General features: G+C 37.0%; 1 protein-coding gene across 3 annotated transcripts in view; it reads left to right on the forward strand.

Moving 5' to 3' along the window:
* The first annotated feature begins 11,313 nt into the window (after positions 1–11,313).
* The window catches only part of G2E3 (G2/M-phase specific E3 ubiquitin protein ligase), a 69,414-nt gene continuing 61,323 nt past the window's right edge, over positions 11,314–19,404 (forward strand). The window contains exons 1-2 of one of the 3 annotated variants that reach the window (XM_032343996.1): positions 11,314–11,390; positions 11,597–11,999. In XM_032343996.1, coding sequence (XP_032199887.1) covers positions 11,809–11,999 — 191 coding nt within the window. In that variant the 5' untranslated portion in view covers positions 11,314–11,390; positions 11,597–11,808. Of the gene's footprint in view, positions 11,391–11,596; positions 12,000–19,404 lie in introns of those variants that run through there. The other 2 variants (XM_032343994.1, XM_032343995.1) reach the window with 2 other exon arrangements.

Raw genomic sequence — 19,404 nt, forward strand, 5'->3', positions numbered from 1 at the left:
GGGTGTGCAGACAGGACCCAACCCTGACGGAAGGTTTAGAGAGGCATTTTTAGGTATAATAGGTGTTAAATTTTGGAACCAATAGTTTGTGTGGGGGAGCTTACTTCCTCCTTCTTTACTGGCAGGCAGTTAATTTTCCCAAATCTTAATGAATGTTCTTTATTGGTGTATTATGTTACAAACAGGGGTCTGATGATCTCCATCTAAGGAGTTGAAGCACTTCTCAATAAAATAGCTTAGAGCAGGTGATTCTGCAAAGACCATAACAGTAGAATTTTTACAATAGATAGTTAATTTAGGGATTCCGTTCAGCCAATAGATATTTGTAAGTTTGTGTGTCTTCACTCCTGCTTTGAACATGATGTTTGATAAGGGGTTGAGTAAGGAAGAAACAGGAGACTGGATGGTGGCTTACTAGGTGAACCCAGTAAGTGACACAGGAAGTAAATCTATTGTTCAAGGGGATATATGCGTGAAACTATACACAGTGTTAACTGTAGGATTAGAATAACCATGCTGACCAAGGCTGTGGATGACTGTTCCAACAATTGTTCACATTAGCAGCAGTGAGTGACTAGTGCTCCAGGGTTCCCCTGAGTCAGTGGTCTACTGAAATTTCAAAGAAGTTATAATTAATCAAACTACAAGCTAGAGGCCACAAGATATAAGCCAGAGGCTAGAGTTCTGTGAGTTAGAGATATGTTGTCTCTAAGCTGCTTGGAACACGGTTATATTCTGTTTTCTCCACATCTTTGTCAGTACTGGTTATTTTCTGTTTTGTTTGTTTTACCACTATTCTGGTGGCTATATTTCTTGTGATATCTTTTGTGGGTTTTTAAAAGATATTTTTTATTCTTTATTAGAGAGAGAGAGAGAGAGCACAAGTGAGGGCAGAGGCAGAGGGAGAAGCAGACTGTCCACTAAGCAGAAACCCTGACGTGGGGCTCGATCACAAGACCCCAGAGACCATGACCAGAGCCGAAGGCAAACACTTAACTGAATGAGCCACCCAGGCATCCCTCTTTTGTGGTTTTTATTTTGTTTTATTTTGCCTTGTTTAAATATTTTATTTATTTATTTGACACAGAGACAGCGAGAGAGGGAACACAAGCAGGGGGAGTGGGAAAGGGAGAAGCAGGGCTTCCTTCCGAGCAGAGAGCTGGATGTGGGGCTTGATCTCAGGATCCTGGGATCATGACCTGAGCCAAGGGCAGATGCTTAATGACTGAGCCACCCAGGCACCCCCTTTTGTGGTTTTTGATTGGCATTTCCCTACTGCTTAATGACACTGAGCGTTCTTTCATGTGTTGATTGACCATTTGTGTATTTTTCTTTGAGAACTGTTCATTCAAATCTTTTGCCCCTCCTTTAATTGGGTTGTCTTATTGTTGAGTTATGAATTCTTAATATATTATGAATATAAGTTCCTTGTCATATTATATGATCTGCAAATATTTTCTTCCAGCCCGTGGGTTTGTCTTTTACCATTGTTAGTGGTATTCTTTGAAGTGCACATATTTTTTAAAATGATGAAGTTCAGTTTATCAAATTTTTCTTTTATCACTTGTGCTTTGGTATTGAGTCTCAGAAGTCATTACCTAATCCAGATGATTTCATAAATTTCAATTTCTAAGTGTTCATTGCTAGTATATAAAAATACGACTTATTTTTGTGTATTGATTGTACATCCAAAAACCTATTAAATTCACATATTAGCTCTCTAGCTCCTTGTTTATAGATTTCTTCAGAATTTTATATAGATAATCATGTTATCTGCAAATAAAGTTTTACTTCTTTCTTTCCTATCTAAATGCCTTTTATTTATTTTTCTTTAAAGCTCTTGCTCTTAATATTAGTTTTTGTGCTTTTAGTCACTTGCTGGTATGAATCCAACACCTGGCTGCAATTTAATCTTGAATTGACTAAAGTGTAAAATCTTACTGACTCATGGGTTTGTATACATTTTCCTTTGGGAGACACTTAGGATTCTTTGGCACCAGTTTCTTGTAATGAATCAAGGAAATCCAAGGTTTCCTGGGTAACTGGACTCAATCATTAGATGGATATTTAGATTGTAAACAATATAATGGGCCAGACAGCCATAAATCTAAAATCCCCTATCAAATTGTCTCTATGATAGAAGTGGAGTTTTCAATCTTGGCTGAAATAATAATTAGGGTGCTTTCATAGGAGCTAGATTTTTTAACCAATTATTTAGAGGAATAGAACTTTAAAGATCTCTAAGGAGCATATAATGTATATTGGAAAGTTGTCTCACTGCCACAGATTTTATAAATGAGATCTGCATCTCTTTTGCTTTAAATCTATCTTAAACATCACAGTACTACAGATAGCATTGCCTGGTACCAGTGATGTCAAAATGTTACCACACACTATTTGACAATTTCTGGGACTATTTTGTAGAAAAACTGATCATCCGTGGTCAACCACAGGTATGGGATTTGTGCTACAAAAGCATACTGGCCACTACCTGAAAATTGGGCAAGGATCGTAGCTCGGTAAAGTGTTGCGAGACATCAATCTGGGTTCATTTTAGACGTCAATGCCCCTCTTAGAAAAATAAATATATAGATAATTACATGAGCAGAAAACTGGAGCTTGATTTAAGATCCAAACCCTATCTGCTCAAGGGGAATTCTGGACCGCTTTCTTTTCCCCTTAGTTCTCTCGAATACATGTTCTCCGAAAAGCCCAGAACGTTGGGAGGATTCTACACGCTATGGGGTAGAGAATAGATAATATATGTAAGGTCTTTTACCAAATTGACATCCTATAATTCTACAGATAAGTAAACAGATTTCCCGTAAAAGCCGAACTATACTATTAGTTGATTGTTTTAGGTTAATGTCAGGTTTCCTATAGCTGTTCTTATCTCATGGGGTATGTGAATGAAAACACTGTGATGGATAAAGAACAGGTTTTGTATGCAAATGAACTGGAGTTAAATTCCAATTCTGCCTACTGTGGCCTTGGGTAAATTACTTAATTGCATTAAAACTTAATTTCATTTTGTATTTTAGTAGTCAGAATTAAGTAAACCAACTTTTGAATAGTTTTAGTATAGTGTTTGGAATATGGAAATTATTGAATAAATGTTAGTTCCCTTTTTCTTTTCCAATCATATGCTTTTCATTGGTTAATCCCATTTATGAGAAATCTGGTTGCCCATTACAATTACTGCCCACATACTGAAGTTTAATATCTATTACTGTACAAATGCCGAAAAAAGATGTGTACTGCTTCTGAGAGACCAGACTTATAAACTGAAATTATTGAAAAAAAGAGGAGGGAGAGTTAGATACTGAACATCCTATCTGACTATCCACAAATTTCTCACTGTCCTTTTGAGCTACAGGTAGTTTATTAAAACTAATCCATTCACTCTTTATATTAACAAGGATAAATTTTTCAGATTAGTTGCTGAGGCGGAATGTGAAGAGCAAGTCACTGAGGAATTTATCACCAGCTCTGAGGGAAAAGGGGATAAACAAGGTGAAGATTCACTTGGGAGGAGAGTCTGGGCAACTCCAAACAGACCACCCACCTAGAGGAACTGGACGTGGCATGCTTCATGCCATTGAGGGACGGAAGAGGATGTTTACCTGTATTACGCCCATTTTGCCTACTTACAACTACCTGTAAAATGCCTTTGCATTTAAAGTTTACAACAAACCTGTGAGGTAGTAGTAACTACATTTTATAAACCAATAGTGACACTCAAAGGATTGAGTCCTTTATACTTAGTTTGGAAGTAATAGTGCTAGTATTTAAATCCCTGGCTGTCTAGGTCGAAAGGCCAGGTTCTTAGCACTATACTATTGGTATCCTTGAAGAATTTTCCCTAAAGAACAGCCATCAGGGTCTAGGATTTAAGCAAGTGCCTGCTTTCTAAATGGTAAATCCGTGCCCTGGACCTTAGTAAGAATTTGAAATTGTCTTCCACCCCCATTAAAATATGCAGGTGAGAATTGGGCTCATTATAATTGAATCACTTTATCAACTCACTTGAGAAATAATTTCTCTCGAGTATTCTGGGAGGGATTAAAAAATCAAAGTACACAAAATAACCTGAAAACAGTTTTGATTGCCAGCAATTGTATCCGAGAATTTTTAAGATTCAATTCAAATGTGTTGTTCATTACTGGATTTATTCTGGGTGGCATTACCAATGTGTGTGCCTGCATGTGGAGTTACTTTTAACTGGAAGAGGGCTCTGATTTCTGTGTAAACACTTCAGGCCAAAAGACAGCAATTAAGAAAAGCAATCCAGACAATCATTTGAAACACCAGTCTGGAGAGGAAGAATGTTAACAAAACAGATCATAACTTTGACCTATATTAGAACACTATGCTTCATATTGGCTACAAACTTTGAGCCCTTCTTGCTAAAATCACACAGTTACCCAGCAGGAATGGTATCATTCCAAATCACTGTTGTTAATATACCTACTTATTATCCAAACAACCCTGAAACAGGAAACCTGAAATTGCTGTTTTGGGTGGTGCTTCCTGCTGCCAGGAGGTGGTGTGTTTGACTTAAAAGACAGCAAACCGCAGTTAGATTAAAAATTTAGATCAAAACATTTATGTGACTGAGACACTGAGGAAAAGAATTCTGTTTGGTAGCAAACAGCCTACTTCTTCTAAAATGTATGCTGATTCAAGTTTAAAAATTGATGTAAAAAGACTGGTCAGGCAGACTAATATAAGGAATATTTTAGTGTACACAGTGAAAACTCCATTCAGAAATTTATTTGTACTGCTGATAGCATAGTAGATGCTTAATAAATACTTATTGATCATGGAATCAGACACTAGTAATGGTCATATACTTATTTTGCACAGTATTCTCATTATGACTCGTACGCAAGAAGTGATCAATTAGATGGGCTAATTTGTTTTGCAAATAAGTATATTCCAAAGTATTTGAATATTACTGAGAATTATAGAAAAAAGCCTATGGAACAGAAATGTGATGTAAGTGTAAAATATAGAGTTGACTGTTGAACATAGCGTGTGTTGGGGCACTGACCTCCGCATGCAGTCAAAAATCCATGTATAGCTTTTGACTCATCAAAAAACTTTACTAATAACCTACTATTGACCAGAAGGCTTACTGATAACATAAATAGTCAGTTAACACATATTTTGTATATTGTATGTATTGTATATCGTATTCTTACAATACAGTAAACTAGAGAAAAGAAAATGTTAAGAAAATCATATGGAAGAGAAAAGACATTTAGAGTACTACTATTACTGTATTTATTGAAAAAAATCCACATGTAAATGGACCTGCACAGTTCAAATCCATATTGTTCAAAAGTCAATTGTCAATCAATTTTGAAGATTTAACACAAAAAACGATTGTAAACTATCTCATGAATAATTAATTCTACTGATTACATATTAACATTTAAATATTTTAAATGTGATGGGCTAAATAAAATACATTATTTCAGCTAATTTCATCTGTTTATTTTGTTTGTTAGTTTGTTTTGAGGTGGTTACCAGAAAACTGAAAACTCTATTTGTGGCTAACATTTGTCTTGGGCAGTGCTGGTCTAAAGAATTTGCTGACAGACTAAATGGGACCTATTCTATGTTGTTGCTCCCCTAGCATAATCTCCAAAAGAAATACCTTTTTGGTAAAGCAGTATGTTGACATTAGAGTCAAGTCTATAATGACAAAATAAGAGATGCTGAAGAAAGAAGTGTGAAATCATGACTGGAAAAAATAAAAGTTACACTGTTTTTACATGCTTGCTTACTCAGCTACCAATACCCAACCCTCTCTTTTCCTCCCTTCCCACCCTAACCCAAACACACCCATGCTGTTTCTAGGCTAGATATCCTATTATAAGAACCTGAGTATGCCTCTTATTAGACTTTTTTTTTTAAGATTTTATTCATTTATTTGAGAAAGAGGAGAAAGAAAGAGTACACAAGCAGAAGCACCCAAGATTTTATGTATGTATGTATGTATGTATGTATGTATGTATGTATGTATTTGAAAGAGATAGAGTGAACAAGGGAGAGAGCACAAGCAGGAAGAGGGGCAGAGGAAGAGGGAGAAGCAGACTCCCTGTCAGGTAGGGAGCACCATTCGGGGCTCAATCCCATGATCCCAAGATCCTGACCTGAGCCAAAGGCAGATGCTTAACTGACTGAGCCACCCAGGTGCCCCTGATTAGACTCTGAGTGGTCCCTTCTAGAGGTACATTTCACTGTATGACTCCGATAGGGTTCTGAGTAGCAAGAAACTTGATATAATAAAAAGTTTCATTCCGAGGTCTCAGGGATGGTCAACAGTCTGGAGAGATAGATGAGGTAACCTTGGGTACCAAGCACAATATTGATAGGGATTCATAAGGAATGATTTAATGGCAGAAAGCTAAAAATTTATCAAGGTGAACAGACATTCAGCGACCTATCAGGGAATAAGGGGAGACAAGGATCTGCTGAAAGTCTGGGTTAACTGTTTGCTCTTTAAGTGTCGTTAGGAGACGAGGATCAAGAAAATCTGGGGCACCCGGGTGGCTAAGGCATCAAGTGGCTAAGTCAGTTAAGCATCTGCCTTTGGCTCAGGGATTGAGCCCCAAGTGGGACTCCCTGCTCTGTGGAGGGTCTGCCTTTCCCTCTCCCTTTACCCTTCCCCCTGCTTGTGCTCTAAATCTTATTCACTCCGTCTCTGTCAATGAAAAAAAGAAGGAAGAAAGAAAGAAGGAAAGAAGGAAGGAAGAAAGGAAGGAAGGAAGGAAGAAAAAAGGAGGGAAGAAAGGAAGGAAGGAAGAAAATCTGACTCATGTGAAAGGTAGAAAGGATTACCAGAAGTGCAATGTGACTAACCCAGGGAGGAATGAGTTGTTGTAAAGAGCAATTTAGTCCATCAATGTGTGTCAGTTCTGGGTGAGCGCTAATGTAAGAATGAATGCCATTTTGTAGGGCCAGGTTTATCAGTATTACTGTAGAGCAGAGTATTATTACTTTTCTAATTCAATAATGCCATTCTTTATTTTCACTTATATGTCTTTGGGGGTTCAATAGTCCTAACTTTGGAGGCAATAGTTTAGGAGACAAAGCAATACAGTTTTGTGAAGTCTTTTGATAGTATAGATGTACCCTAACTCTCAATCACCTCCGTCTTGATGAATGGTTGTTTCTAATTAGGAGTCAAAACACACTATCATGCATATTCCTATAGAAGAATCCCAAAGGTGAGAAAATTTGATCAAAGAGTTATTTTTCAAAGAGTTGTAGTAATGCATGCACCCAGTAGACAAGAATGTGCATTTTACCACCATACCCGCCCTCCCTCCCCCCCCCCCCAAGTATTAGTGGTTATGACTTGTTTCAATATTTGCCACTCCAAGAAAGGAAAATTGGTTTTTGGTTGTGTGGTAGTAAGTTTGAGTATTTTCTTGTTTATTGTCCTTTCTCATTTTCTCTTTGCTTGATCACTTATTTTGCTCATTTAAAATTTTTTTTAATTTTTAAAAAGTTTTATTTATTTATTTGACAGAGAGAGAGAGATCACAAGTAGGCAGGTGGTTGATGGGGGAAGCAGGGCCCCCGCCGAGCAGAGAGGCCATCTCAGACTCCATCCCAGGACCTTGGAATCATGACATGAGCCAAAGGCAGAGGCGTAACCCACTGAGCCACCCATGTGCCACTTATTTTGCTCATTTTTATTACTTTTTGAAAAAATCATATTAAAAAATTGTTTACATTACAGTTGTTAACCTTAAATCATATGTATTTTAAGTGTTATCACAACTCTTTCATTTATCTTTTGAGGTTTGATGGTGAATCTTGCCAACAGAATACTTTAAGCTTTAACATAGCCATGTGTATTTGCAGGAGAGGAAAGATTTTTCCTCTACCCTCTTGGTAGAACTTGGAGTTCTGCAAACTAAACTGGCAAAGACAGACTAACAGGAAGAAAGCTGTAAATTTTTCTTTTTAATTTTACATGCACAGGGGTCCACAGAAAAAAGTAAAAACTCAAAGAAGTGGTTAGGCTTGAGAGCCTCTATGCTATTTTAATGAAGGAGAATAAATTATGAAATGACTAGACAAAGGAAGATGAGTTTTGGTTTCCAGGAGTGGTAAATTGTAGGAATGGGGGAAACTAACGGTAGATAAATGTTATTTAGTAAGACTTTTTTATGCCAGTGCCATCTCCATCTCCAGTGCTAAAGGATGTTCTCCTCCTTTGGGTACTAGAGAAGAAAGGAACATCTTCACAAAGGGAAATTTATGCCCTGCTTTTGTTAGATGGGGGAAGGTAGAGTTCTTCCTGTGTTTGTTTCTCAGTTGCCTTCAGCTCAAAATAATTTTTATTCTGAAGTGTTGGCATGGCTTATGCATCTTGTATTTTATGGCTTCTAAGTTTCCTTCCTTCCTTAAGAAATCTCTTTTACCTAAAGTCACAGTTATTCTTCTAATTTTTCTCCCAATACACTTTTGTTATATTTTTTATATTTCAACCTATAATTCTGGTAGAATTTATCTGCCATATGGTGCCAGGTAGACACCTAACTTTTTATCTTCCAGATAGCCAGTTATTGCCTTCTCTTGCCAATTAATGAATGAAAATATTCCTTGCCCACTAAACTGAAATGCTACCCTTATACTAATATTCTAAGTACAGTTGAGTTTTTCTGCATTCTCTATGTGTTTATCTTTTTATGCTAATAATTTTTTCCATTACAACTCCTTGATCATAATAGTTTTGTGTTAAGTTTTACTATCTAGTAAGACACATTGCCTACTACCAGCTTCTGCTACTCTTCTTTCTCTAAACCATTCTTAAATATTCATCTTCCATTTGTAAATATTGAAATCATTTATATATTCTCAGATTATTTACATATCCTGTACTTTAAAAAAATTTATTTCTAGGCATTTTATTGTTCTTGTCAGTCATGTTGCTTGTGATAAGAACCTTTCAAAGTAAGTTCTAGGAGCTCTTCTGCCAAAGCACTTTGTGCTGGCTCTTGTGTGTGAACTGATGACCATTGGTCCCAGAAGTGTTTTTGTCTTTGCTGCAACATATAGTGTGAACAGGAGGAGGATAGCAGGGAAGAGAGAAGGTTATATTAGATATGATTCAAATTTTCTATGGGGCAGTTCTCAGTTAACTCAGATTAATGAGGGATTATTGGAAACTAAATAAGACACTTTTGTGGGTTTTTTTTCCTTCAGTTTTTGTAGCTTTTAGTAAGAGGAATACTCATATCAATGTATTTTACTTAATTTAAAAAATTTATTAGGTATCTGAATGCACAGTTTGATGGCCTGATTTGTTAGATTTAAATATATCCTGTAGTGAATATTTTTTTTAAATGTATATTTTTAAAAGATTTTATTTATTTATTTGACAGAGAGAGAGAGATCACAAGTAGGCAGTCAGAGAGAGAGGGGGAAATATGCTCTCTGCCAAGCAGAGAGCCCAATGCAGGACTTGATTCCAGGACCCTGAGACCATGACCTAAGCTGAAGGTAGAGGCTTAAGCCAGTGAGCCACTAAGGTGCCCCTGAATATTTTCTTTAAAATGTTCTTAAGTCTAATTACTTAGGCTCTTTGATTTAGTCAGTGGGTATTTATTGCAGGTCCTCTTTGTTAATGAAATGCTATAGCATTACTTGAATACTGATTGTATTAAAAAATCATCTATATACACTCTTGGTAGGGGGTAACAGTTTAAAAAGTGCAAATCACCTGATATTCCACTCAATAATAAGAAAGAAGAGTAGCAGAAGCTGGTAGTAGGCAATGTGTCTTACTAGATAGTAAATAATAAACACAAGCCCTAGACAATTTATACAATAAAGCCTGGCTAGTCCTCTGCGAAAAAAATATGTCTGTGACTTTAAGGGACCTTCCATTGTGGATGAGAAATCAATATCATAGGTCTGGCTGATGGCAGGCTGCTAGTGATAACTTTGTCAACATCTTGGTGGAAGAAATGGAATTTATTTAGAGTCCAAAAAGAAGAAATGAGTAAGGAAAACTCAGAGGAAAACACTAAAACAAAAGTTAACAGTTAAAATAAGTTAAAACAAAACTTATGCCTATACAGTTATAAAAAAAATCACATTTTTTAATATTTTATGATTGTCTTGGGGGCTTTTCAAGGGCAATTTGAATATTTAACTTTTGCTTTCAGATTAACTTGAGAATTTAATTCCTGTGAAGGATGAAATTTAATGGTGGGAAGTTGCCAAGAATTATGAGAGACATAGGAAAATATGACATCATTTCTGCCTTCAAAGTACTTGAAGGAGCAATGTATGTAATGTGGCCATATTAAATACATTAAATAATGACATTAAATAATACAACATATCATGGATGATAAAATGTGTGGTCAAACCATTACCATATAATTATTGAATGAATATATGAATGAATGGAGACAGACTATTCAAACATTATACTTTTATACATTTATCAAGTCTGATTCTGTATCTAGAACATACAATTTCTAACAATTTCTTTTAAAAAAACAATTAAAATTGCAAGAGTAATACATGTTTTTATTTTAAAAATTCAACTGGTTATAAAGCAGAAGATTAAAAAGTCTCTTCACATCTCCATTCACCAATCTGACTACCAGAGGTAACTTGTTACAGTCTACTGTCCATCTGGAAACTTTGTATGCCAGGCACATACACATATTTTTAAATGATACAATTTATAGTCCTTCTACAGTTTTTTTTAATATTTCATTTGAGTACCTACTGACCTAATCTTTATGTTTAGTTCCTGTACAGTGTATCGAATGTATCAGATCCTAAAGTATCATAACTTATTTAATCATTTCCTTATTGATAAACGTTATTTCCTATTTTCCACAGTTAAACACAGTACACCCGTTAATAGCTTTATACTCCCTTCTGTCAGATTATCTGTAAAACAAACTCATAGAAATCTAATCTTCCAAATTGTAGTCTTGACAGAAGCCTAAGGTGTTCCGTCACGGCTCGGTTTGAAATGATCTGTTTAGGTAAATCAGTACTATTAGATGTGAGGATTATCTGGTGGTAACGTCAAAATCAGAGTTGTTTCGTTTCCTTTTTAGAGGGGTTTGGGGCTAAAAAATGTTCAGTCTTTTCTTTCCTTTCTTATAGATCCCAGCGCCCCCCCCCGCCCCGCCCCCCGCTTCAGAAGCAGTCGTTGGTAAAGGAAAATGCCACTGTTCTCCGAAGAATCTCACAGGACAACTACGTAATAATATGTAAAATCGTCTCTTATCGGAGGCCGGGGGGAAAGATTTGTCGCCTTCTAACACTTACCCTCAAGTATTTTATTTGGTACCGGGAACTCGTTGGACCACCACTTACTTTCACAGTTTGTGATTGGAGTAAGCGTGATTGGTGCACTTGGCTTTTTGTCTTCCTCAAAGAGGGGAGGGGAGGTTAAATGTTCTGACTGTGCGGGAATTGAGGCGGCCCCGGGAAAAAGGGTTGGCGCAGGGTTTGTTTTTTCCTCTTCGCGGTAGTTGTTTGCGCGGGGGCTAAGGGAGGAGTAAAAACGTCAGGACCCCATTAGTGCTTTTATTCTCTCCAGTCCTTGAAGGAACTAAACTTCAGTGCGTCTCTGTCCATTTCGTAAACAAGAATATCCTTTCAAGAGTCACCGGGCAGAAACGCCGACTCTACGTCAGGTCTCTTCTGTGACCTGTGAAGTAAGTACCCAGACAAAGGACACTGAAGCGCAAGCAGCGCAACAGAGCTATCGCACTCCTCCAGAGAAATGCGGGGCGCGCTTCACCCACCCCCATGTCCCGCGTAGCCGCGGGCCCCGCCCCACAGGAGGCGGAGCCTAGCGCTCCTTCCGGATTGCAGGCGGAAGTAGACGAATTTGAATCTTGTGGACCGTTGGATGGGGTTGCTCGCGGTCGGCTTTACGGCTCCGCGAAAGAAGGGAAAAGTGACACGACCGTTCTGGAACTTCTGCCCAGCGCGCCTTGGTGAGTGAATAGAGAACGGGAAGTAACTGAGTATTCCAGGGACAGAATTCGGGCCGTTGGGTGGGACAGGGGTCGAGAGGCGGGACAGCGCAGTGCAGGCCTCCGTGTGCCTTTGGGGGTGTCGGGTGGTGGGGTTGGGCTGGAATTCGGGGCGCTGGGAAGCGTCTCCCAGGACGGCGCGCACGAGCCAACTCGGAACATACTGAGGATTCCGAGGTCTCCCGCCCCCGAGATTAAGCCTTGTTTAATCTTTCTGGTAAACACAGTTTAGTATTTCCGCCAGTTGGACTCGAATGCTGAAGCTGAACAGTAGTTAGATCTAATTGCGAAAGCGTTACGGCAGGTAAGAGAATCTTCCTTTATTAAAGATGGAAGGTTGGGGCAGGTTTAGAATGAGGAGATGCTGTCCTGTACCTGGCTCCGAGTTCCTCCTAAGAGGGATACTCAGAGTAGTCTTTATTACTCTGGACCGCAGGGGAGTGACAGTCTTTGAAATGCCCGGTGGGGATTTAAACTGAAATCTGAGCATCCTTTGTATATAAAACCCGGGTATTTTTCTTTCACGATCGACATTTTTCTTGTACCGCAAAAATCCGAGGCTCTTGGTCATTTAAACTGACTACAGTAACAGCGGTAAGTCATAAAGGTTTTAGTTTGGTAACAATAGGGATAAGGTTTAGCTAATTCCACGGATCTGCCTTTTCACATCCTCCATTCATTGGCCAACAGGGTTATTGTGGGGTTATTATGGAAGCATTCTACTAATGTTTCCAGAATTGGATTTTCTTTATTTTTTGTTTGTTTTGGTTTTTTTTGTTGTTTGTTTTATTTTATTTTATTTTATTTTTATTATTATTATTTTTTTTTTGGTGATGAACTACCTCAAATCTCAAACGCTGTTTAACCACATAGCAAAGTCTGCCTTCTTCTGGAATAGTTTAAATGTGTACCCTACATCTAAAATATAAATGAGTTTAAATGTATAGAAATTTCACATCTTGCCTTATTGAACAATCAGACTAATACTGTGTTGTTTTATAGAAACCGATATTTTATGTTCCTTTTAAGATTTTAACACCAAGGTATCGTACCATAAAAAATGTATAAATATCTTTTAAAAAGTAGACATTTCTCATCTATTACTGGCTGCTCCTACTTTCCCATCCCTGCTAGTGAACTTTTGTTTCATTATTAGCCAGGAAAAATAGATTTAAATATTCAGTATTTATTATTGTCGAGATTTGTGTAAGATTGCAGTGGAGACATTAGCTGTACTTTCCTAAGAATTACAGACAGCTGTTCTGCTCATTTTACGCAAGCTACCAGGAAATAGTAATTTAAAAAAATTAGTTTCTACATTTTAATATGTTTCTTCGCCTTACCTGGACTTTTTCATTTATATTTGTTCTATCTACCTAAATCATTAGCGAATTTCAAATTTTATTGTGTACATATTACCTTGAAAGTTTCGTTAGGTGCTGATGCCTACACTTAAAAATAAAAGATTTATTTATTTAGGAGCGCCTGGGTGGCTCAGTGGATTAAAGCCTCTGCATTTGGCTCAGGTCATGATCTCAGGGTCCTTGGGATTGAGCCCTGCATGGGTCTTGCTGCTCAGCAGGGAGCCTGCTTCCTCCCTCTCTCTCTGCCTGCCTCTTTGCCTACTTGTGATCTCTGTCAAATAAATAAATGAAATCTTTAAAAAAAAAAAAATAAAGATTTATTTATTTGAAAGTGAGAAAGTCCCAAGCAGACTCCATGCCCAGTGCAGAGCCCATTGTGGCCTTGATCTCCCAGCCCATAAGATCACCACCTGAGTAAAAACCAAGTGTCAGCAGCCCAACCAACTACTTCCCGCTGACAAGAGTTTTAAGAGCACTGACTTGATACTTCCTAGAGAGGCATCATAATATACTGTTAAGGGCAGGGAACTGGAGTCAGATTGCGTCAGTTCGAATTTCATCTCCACCAGTTGGTAGTTGTATGACCCAAGCAAGCTGCTTTATCGTTCTGTGTTTCAAATCCCTGACCTGTGTTAATGGGATAATAACAATACCTACCTTGTAGGATTATTGTGAGAGTCAAATTACTCAACACATAAAAAACTCTTAGTGTGTGGCACATAGTAAATGATACATATATCTTCGATTATATTGAGTTACTTAGCATTGTACAAGCCACATTACATACATTATCTCAATCTTCACATACAACATTGCAATATTTACTATTTTCAGATAAGAAAATGGAGGCTACGAGGGTTCAGTCCTTACACAACTACCAAAATGTTTGAACCAGGTTCAGAAACTATATTTAATTATAAAGTTTATGTCTCTTTTTTTGTCATTATTATTTTAAATAATGCTTCCAGCCTCTCAGCAGTCCATCCTTCCAAATACTGCCTTTTACAAATCTCTGATCACTCCTCTTTGTCTACCACATATAATTCAAGATTTCTTAACTTTTTCATTTTTTACAAAGCCCTTGTCAGTCTGGTTCCAGCCTCTGTTTGCAAGTTTCATAATACTCCACCACTCTTTTCCAACCTGTGATGTTTCTATCTATACTAGTACCATTGTCCAAATCTGTTCTCTCTCATTTTTATATATATATACTTTGCCATCAACTTTTTTAGGCCCCTGTAAGATTTTACCCAGTGTGTTTCCAATACTTGCCTAGACTTCCCCAGGCGGAGTGTTTCCTCATTGCAGTTTAGTTGTAAACATAGCACTAGACTGAGAGCTCTTGTCCTCTTTTTTATATCTGCAATTCTTGGTACGGGAACAGTGAGTGTCTTTGTACTCTGAAACTGTATATGTTTCGTGAGTGCTTGTTATTTTAACAATTTAACACATTGTGTCTTGTGAGATCCTGAGGAAGGTTGTTTTGTTTTGTTTTTAAACTTTTTTTCTGAAGTGATTGAATGTAATTCTCGATAGTTTAGTAGAGATTTTAGTGATACCATATGGTTTGTAAATTTCACAAATACAGAAAAACATGTATAGAAATTGTAGGTTCAGAAGACATTTCAAGTGGTAAAAAAAAATTGCAAGTACTATTTACTAACATTCACAGAACTCCAGATGCTTTATACAGGCTTTCTCAATTATTCCTTATAGCGACTTTACTATTATCCCCATATTAAGATGAAGAAACTAGTCATAAAAGATTTAGTAATTAAAAAAAATTTTTTTTGCATTTAATTTTCTCCTGGTGGAATTTTTTTAGAGTAAGAATGTTTAGTGTAATTAGTTAACTATATAATCGAGAGGTACATACATGAGTATTCATTTCTATGTTAATTCAATTCTAAATTAAGAAAATATTGGGGAGTGTAAAAACAGCAAAATTTGCCTTTCCTTTTGAGTTTGAATAGCTGTTACTTGATCTCTTTGCCCATAATAATTTCTTTAAAAAGCTGCACCAAAATATAGGGACATCATTCTAAAGACCATTGGGTAGGGTTTAGTCTAAGGAACTTATGATCCTAATATGCTCCCATTCCACACACCTTCTCCAGCCAAAGTAGTACCAGATATTTGAATAAGAGCTAAATATCTAGACCACTCACATTATTTCTTCTTGAATTTTGGAATTGAAATACCAAAAACTACTGGAGCCAAGCCAGAAAGGTCCTTATACTGCTGAGATCACAGTGGAATCATGAATAAGAAAGTGTGGCATATGAAGCCAATAAACAGTGGGGGAGGGCAACGTGTTTTCCAGAGACTGGTTATAAAAGTCAGTCAAACTGGGGCATCTGGGTGGCACAGTCGTTAAGAGTCTGCCTTTGGCTCAGGTCATGATCACAGAGTTCTAGGTTCAAGACCCAAATCACACTCGGCTCGCTGCTTAGCAGGAAGCCTGTATCTCCCTTTCCCACTCCCCCTGCTTGTGTTTCCTCTCTTGCTCTGTCTGTCTCTCTGTCAAGTAAATAAAATCTTTCTTTTTTTTTTTTAAAGATTTTATTTATTTGACAGATCGCAAGTAGGCAGAGAGGTAGGCAGAGAGAGGGAGGAAGGGAAGCAGGCTCCCTACTGAGCAGACAGCCCTATGTCAATGTCATGCTCAATCCCAGGACCCTTGGATCATGACCTGAGCCGAAAGCAGAGGCTTTAACCCACTGAGCCACCCAGGCGCCCCAAGTAAATAAAATCTTTAAAAAAAAAAAAAAAGTCAGTAAAACATAACTTTATTGCTTTTCCTTTTGTTGTTAAGACTTTTTTTAGAGTAGTTTAAGCTTGATAGCAAAAATGAGGGAAAGATAATGATTTTCCCCACACATGCATAGCCTCTCCCGTTATCTGTATACCCCACTAGAGTGGTACATTTGTTGAAATTGTTGAACCTACACTGACACGTGATAAGTACTCAAAATTTGTAGTTGAAATTACAGTTCACTTTTGATTTTGTACATTGTTTGGATCTGGAAAATGGATAATGACAAGTGTCCATCATTTTGATATCACTGTTGTGAAGATCCTCTACACTCCTCCACTTTTCCCAACCACTGATCTTTCTATTGTCTTCAGAGTTGTGTCCTTTCCAGAATATCCGATAATTGGAATCATACGGTTTGTAGCCTTTTCAGATTGCATTCTTTCACTTTGTAAAAGTGTAAAAGTGCATTGAAGTTTTCTCCACATAATTACATGGCTTGTTAGCTCATTTCTTTTGATCCGTAGTTTGTCTGGATGATCCATAGTTTCCATTAACCTACTGAAGGACATCTTAGTTGCTTCTAAAGGTTGGCATTTGTGAATAAAGATGCTGTGAACACATGAACGCTTTGACTTTGACGTAAGTTTTGACGTCCTTTGGGTAATTACCAAGGAGCATGATTGCATAACTGAGGTAAATTCCACTTGTTGTAGTGTATAATTTTTTAAATAAATTGTTAGACTTGATCTGCTAATATTTTGTTGAGGTTTTTTGCATCCGTGAGAGATAATGGTCTGAAATTCTTTTGTGATGTCTTTGACATTGGTATGAGGGTAACGATGATAGTTTATAACTTCCTAAACTAGGAAGTATTCCTTCTGCTTCTATCTTCTGAAAGAGGTTGTAGAGAATTGGTATAATTTCTTCCTCAAATGTTTGGTAGGATTCACCAGCGAACCCATCTGGGCCCGGTGCTTTCTGTTTTGGAAAGTGATTAATTACTGATTCAGTTTCTCTGATACAGTCCTAGTCAGAGCATTTATTTCTCCTTGTGTGAGTTTTGGCAAATTGTCTTTCAAGGAATTGGCCCATTTCATCTGGATTTGTGTGCATAGAGTTCACGGTATTACTTTATTTTATATATATATATATATATATATATATATATATGATTTATTTATTTGGCAGAGAGAGAGAGAGAGAGAGATAGATCACAAGTAGGCAGAGAGGCAGGCAGAGGGGGAGGGGGAAGCAGGCTCCCCACTGAGCAGAGAGCCCGATGCAGGGCTCGATCCCAGGACTCTGGGATCATGCCCTGAGCACAAGGCAGAGGCTTAACCCACTGAGCCACCCAGGCACCGCTATTTTATATATTTTTTAAAGATTTTATTTGTCAAAGAGAGAGAGAGAGTGCAAGCACAAGCAGGGGGAGTGGCAGGCAGAGGGAGAAGCAGGCTCCCTGCCTAGCAAGGAGCCCAATGTGGGACTACATCCCAGGACCCTGGATTGTGACCTGAGCCAAAAGGCAGACACCTAACCGGCAGAGCCACCCAGGCATCTTCATCTCCTTTATGATATTTTTATATCATCACCTTTATGATATTTTTAATGTCATAGGATCTGTCATGATATCCCTTCTTTATTTCTTCAAATTACTAATATTGTGTCCTTTCTGATTTTTTTCTTAGTACATCTAGACTTCATGGATCTTGCCAAAGAACCAGCTTTGGTTTTGTTTCTCTAGTGATTTCTTGTTTTCAATTTCATTTATTTCTGCTCTAAATCTTATTACTTATTTTCTTCTACTTAATTTTGATTTAATTTCTGTTTATAGTTTTCTACAGTAGAAGCTTATATGAGTCATTTTAGATCTTTTCTAATACCATTCAATGATCTAAGTTTCCCTCCAAGCCCTGCTTCACAGCATCCCGCAAATTTTATTGAGTTGTGTTTTCATTTTCATTTAGTTCAAAATATTTTGTATTTTCTCTTGAGATTTCTTTTTTGATTCTTGTGTTATTTAAAATTGTGTTGTTTAATCTCTACATATTTTTCAGATTTCCCAGCTATTTTTCTGTTACTAATTTTTAGTTTAATTCCATTGTGGTCTGAGCAGACATTGATTTCGATTTTAAATTTGTTAAGGACTGTCTTACGGTCTAGTATATGGTCTGTCTTGGCATATGCTCTATGTAAGCTTAAGAAGAATATGCATTCTGCTGTTGTAGGATAAAGTAGTTCATTCTATGTAGTTGTTTCATGATGATGTTCAGTTCAACTATCAAATCAGTTTTTTACTGATTTTTCCTACTAGATCTGTCCATTTCTGGTAGAGCCATGTTTAAGTCTCCAACTGTGATTATGGATTTACTTGTTTCTCTTTACAGTGCAATTGGTTTTTGCTTCCCATAGTTTGCCTCACGTAATTTAACATAGTTAAACATAGTTCTTAGGTGTATACATATTAAGTATTGTTACATCTTCTTGGAGTTGATCCCTTTATCATTATTTAATGCCCTATTTATCCCTTGTAATTTCCTTATTTTAAAGTCTGCTTTGTCTGAAATTAATATAGCTGCTCCTGCTTTCTTCTGATTAGTCTTAACATGTTTTATTTTTCTTCATCCATTTATGTTTAATTAATATTTAAAGTGGATTTTTTGGTAGAAAACATATAGTTGGGTCTTATTTTTTGATCTGGCCTGACAAATCTGTCTTTTAATTGGTACATTTGGATTATTGACATTCAGTATGACTGTTGAGATAGTTGGATTAATGTCTACTCTATTTGTTACTGTTTTCTATTTGCTGCCTTTGTTTTTTGTTCCTATTTGTCTCCATTCTTTTTCTGCCTCTTGTGGTTTTAATTAATCATTTCATATGACTTTTTTTCTTAGGATATTAGCTATATTTCCTTTCTGACTTTTTAGTGGTTGTCCTAGAATTTGCAGTATGCATTTACAGCTAGAACAATAATTGAGCATTGTTGGTTTTGTTATTTTGACCAAACTGTTCTCTGTTAGGTCAATTAAGAATAAGGAAAATAAAAGTTTATTTTACATTCACTTATTCCTTATTTGATGATCTTTTTTTCTTTATGTAGATCTGAATTTCTGAATATTATCTTCTCTTTCAAGAATTTTAACATTTCTTATAAAGAAGGTCTACTGGCAACAAATTCAGTTTTTGTTAGAGAAATATCTTTCTTTTTTATTTTTTTAAGAGGGAGTGTGTGCATGTGTTC

Source organism: Mustela erminea, chromosome 5 (assembly GCF_009829155.1).
Source record: "Mustela erminea isolate mMusErm1 chromosome 5, mMusErm1.Pri, whole genome shotgun sequence".
In the NCBI taxonomy this organism is placed as follows: domain Eukaryota; kingdom Metazoa; phylum Chordata; class Mammalia; order Carnivora; family Mustelidae; genus Mustela; species Mustela erminea.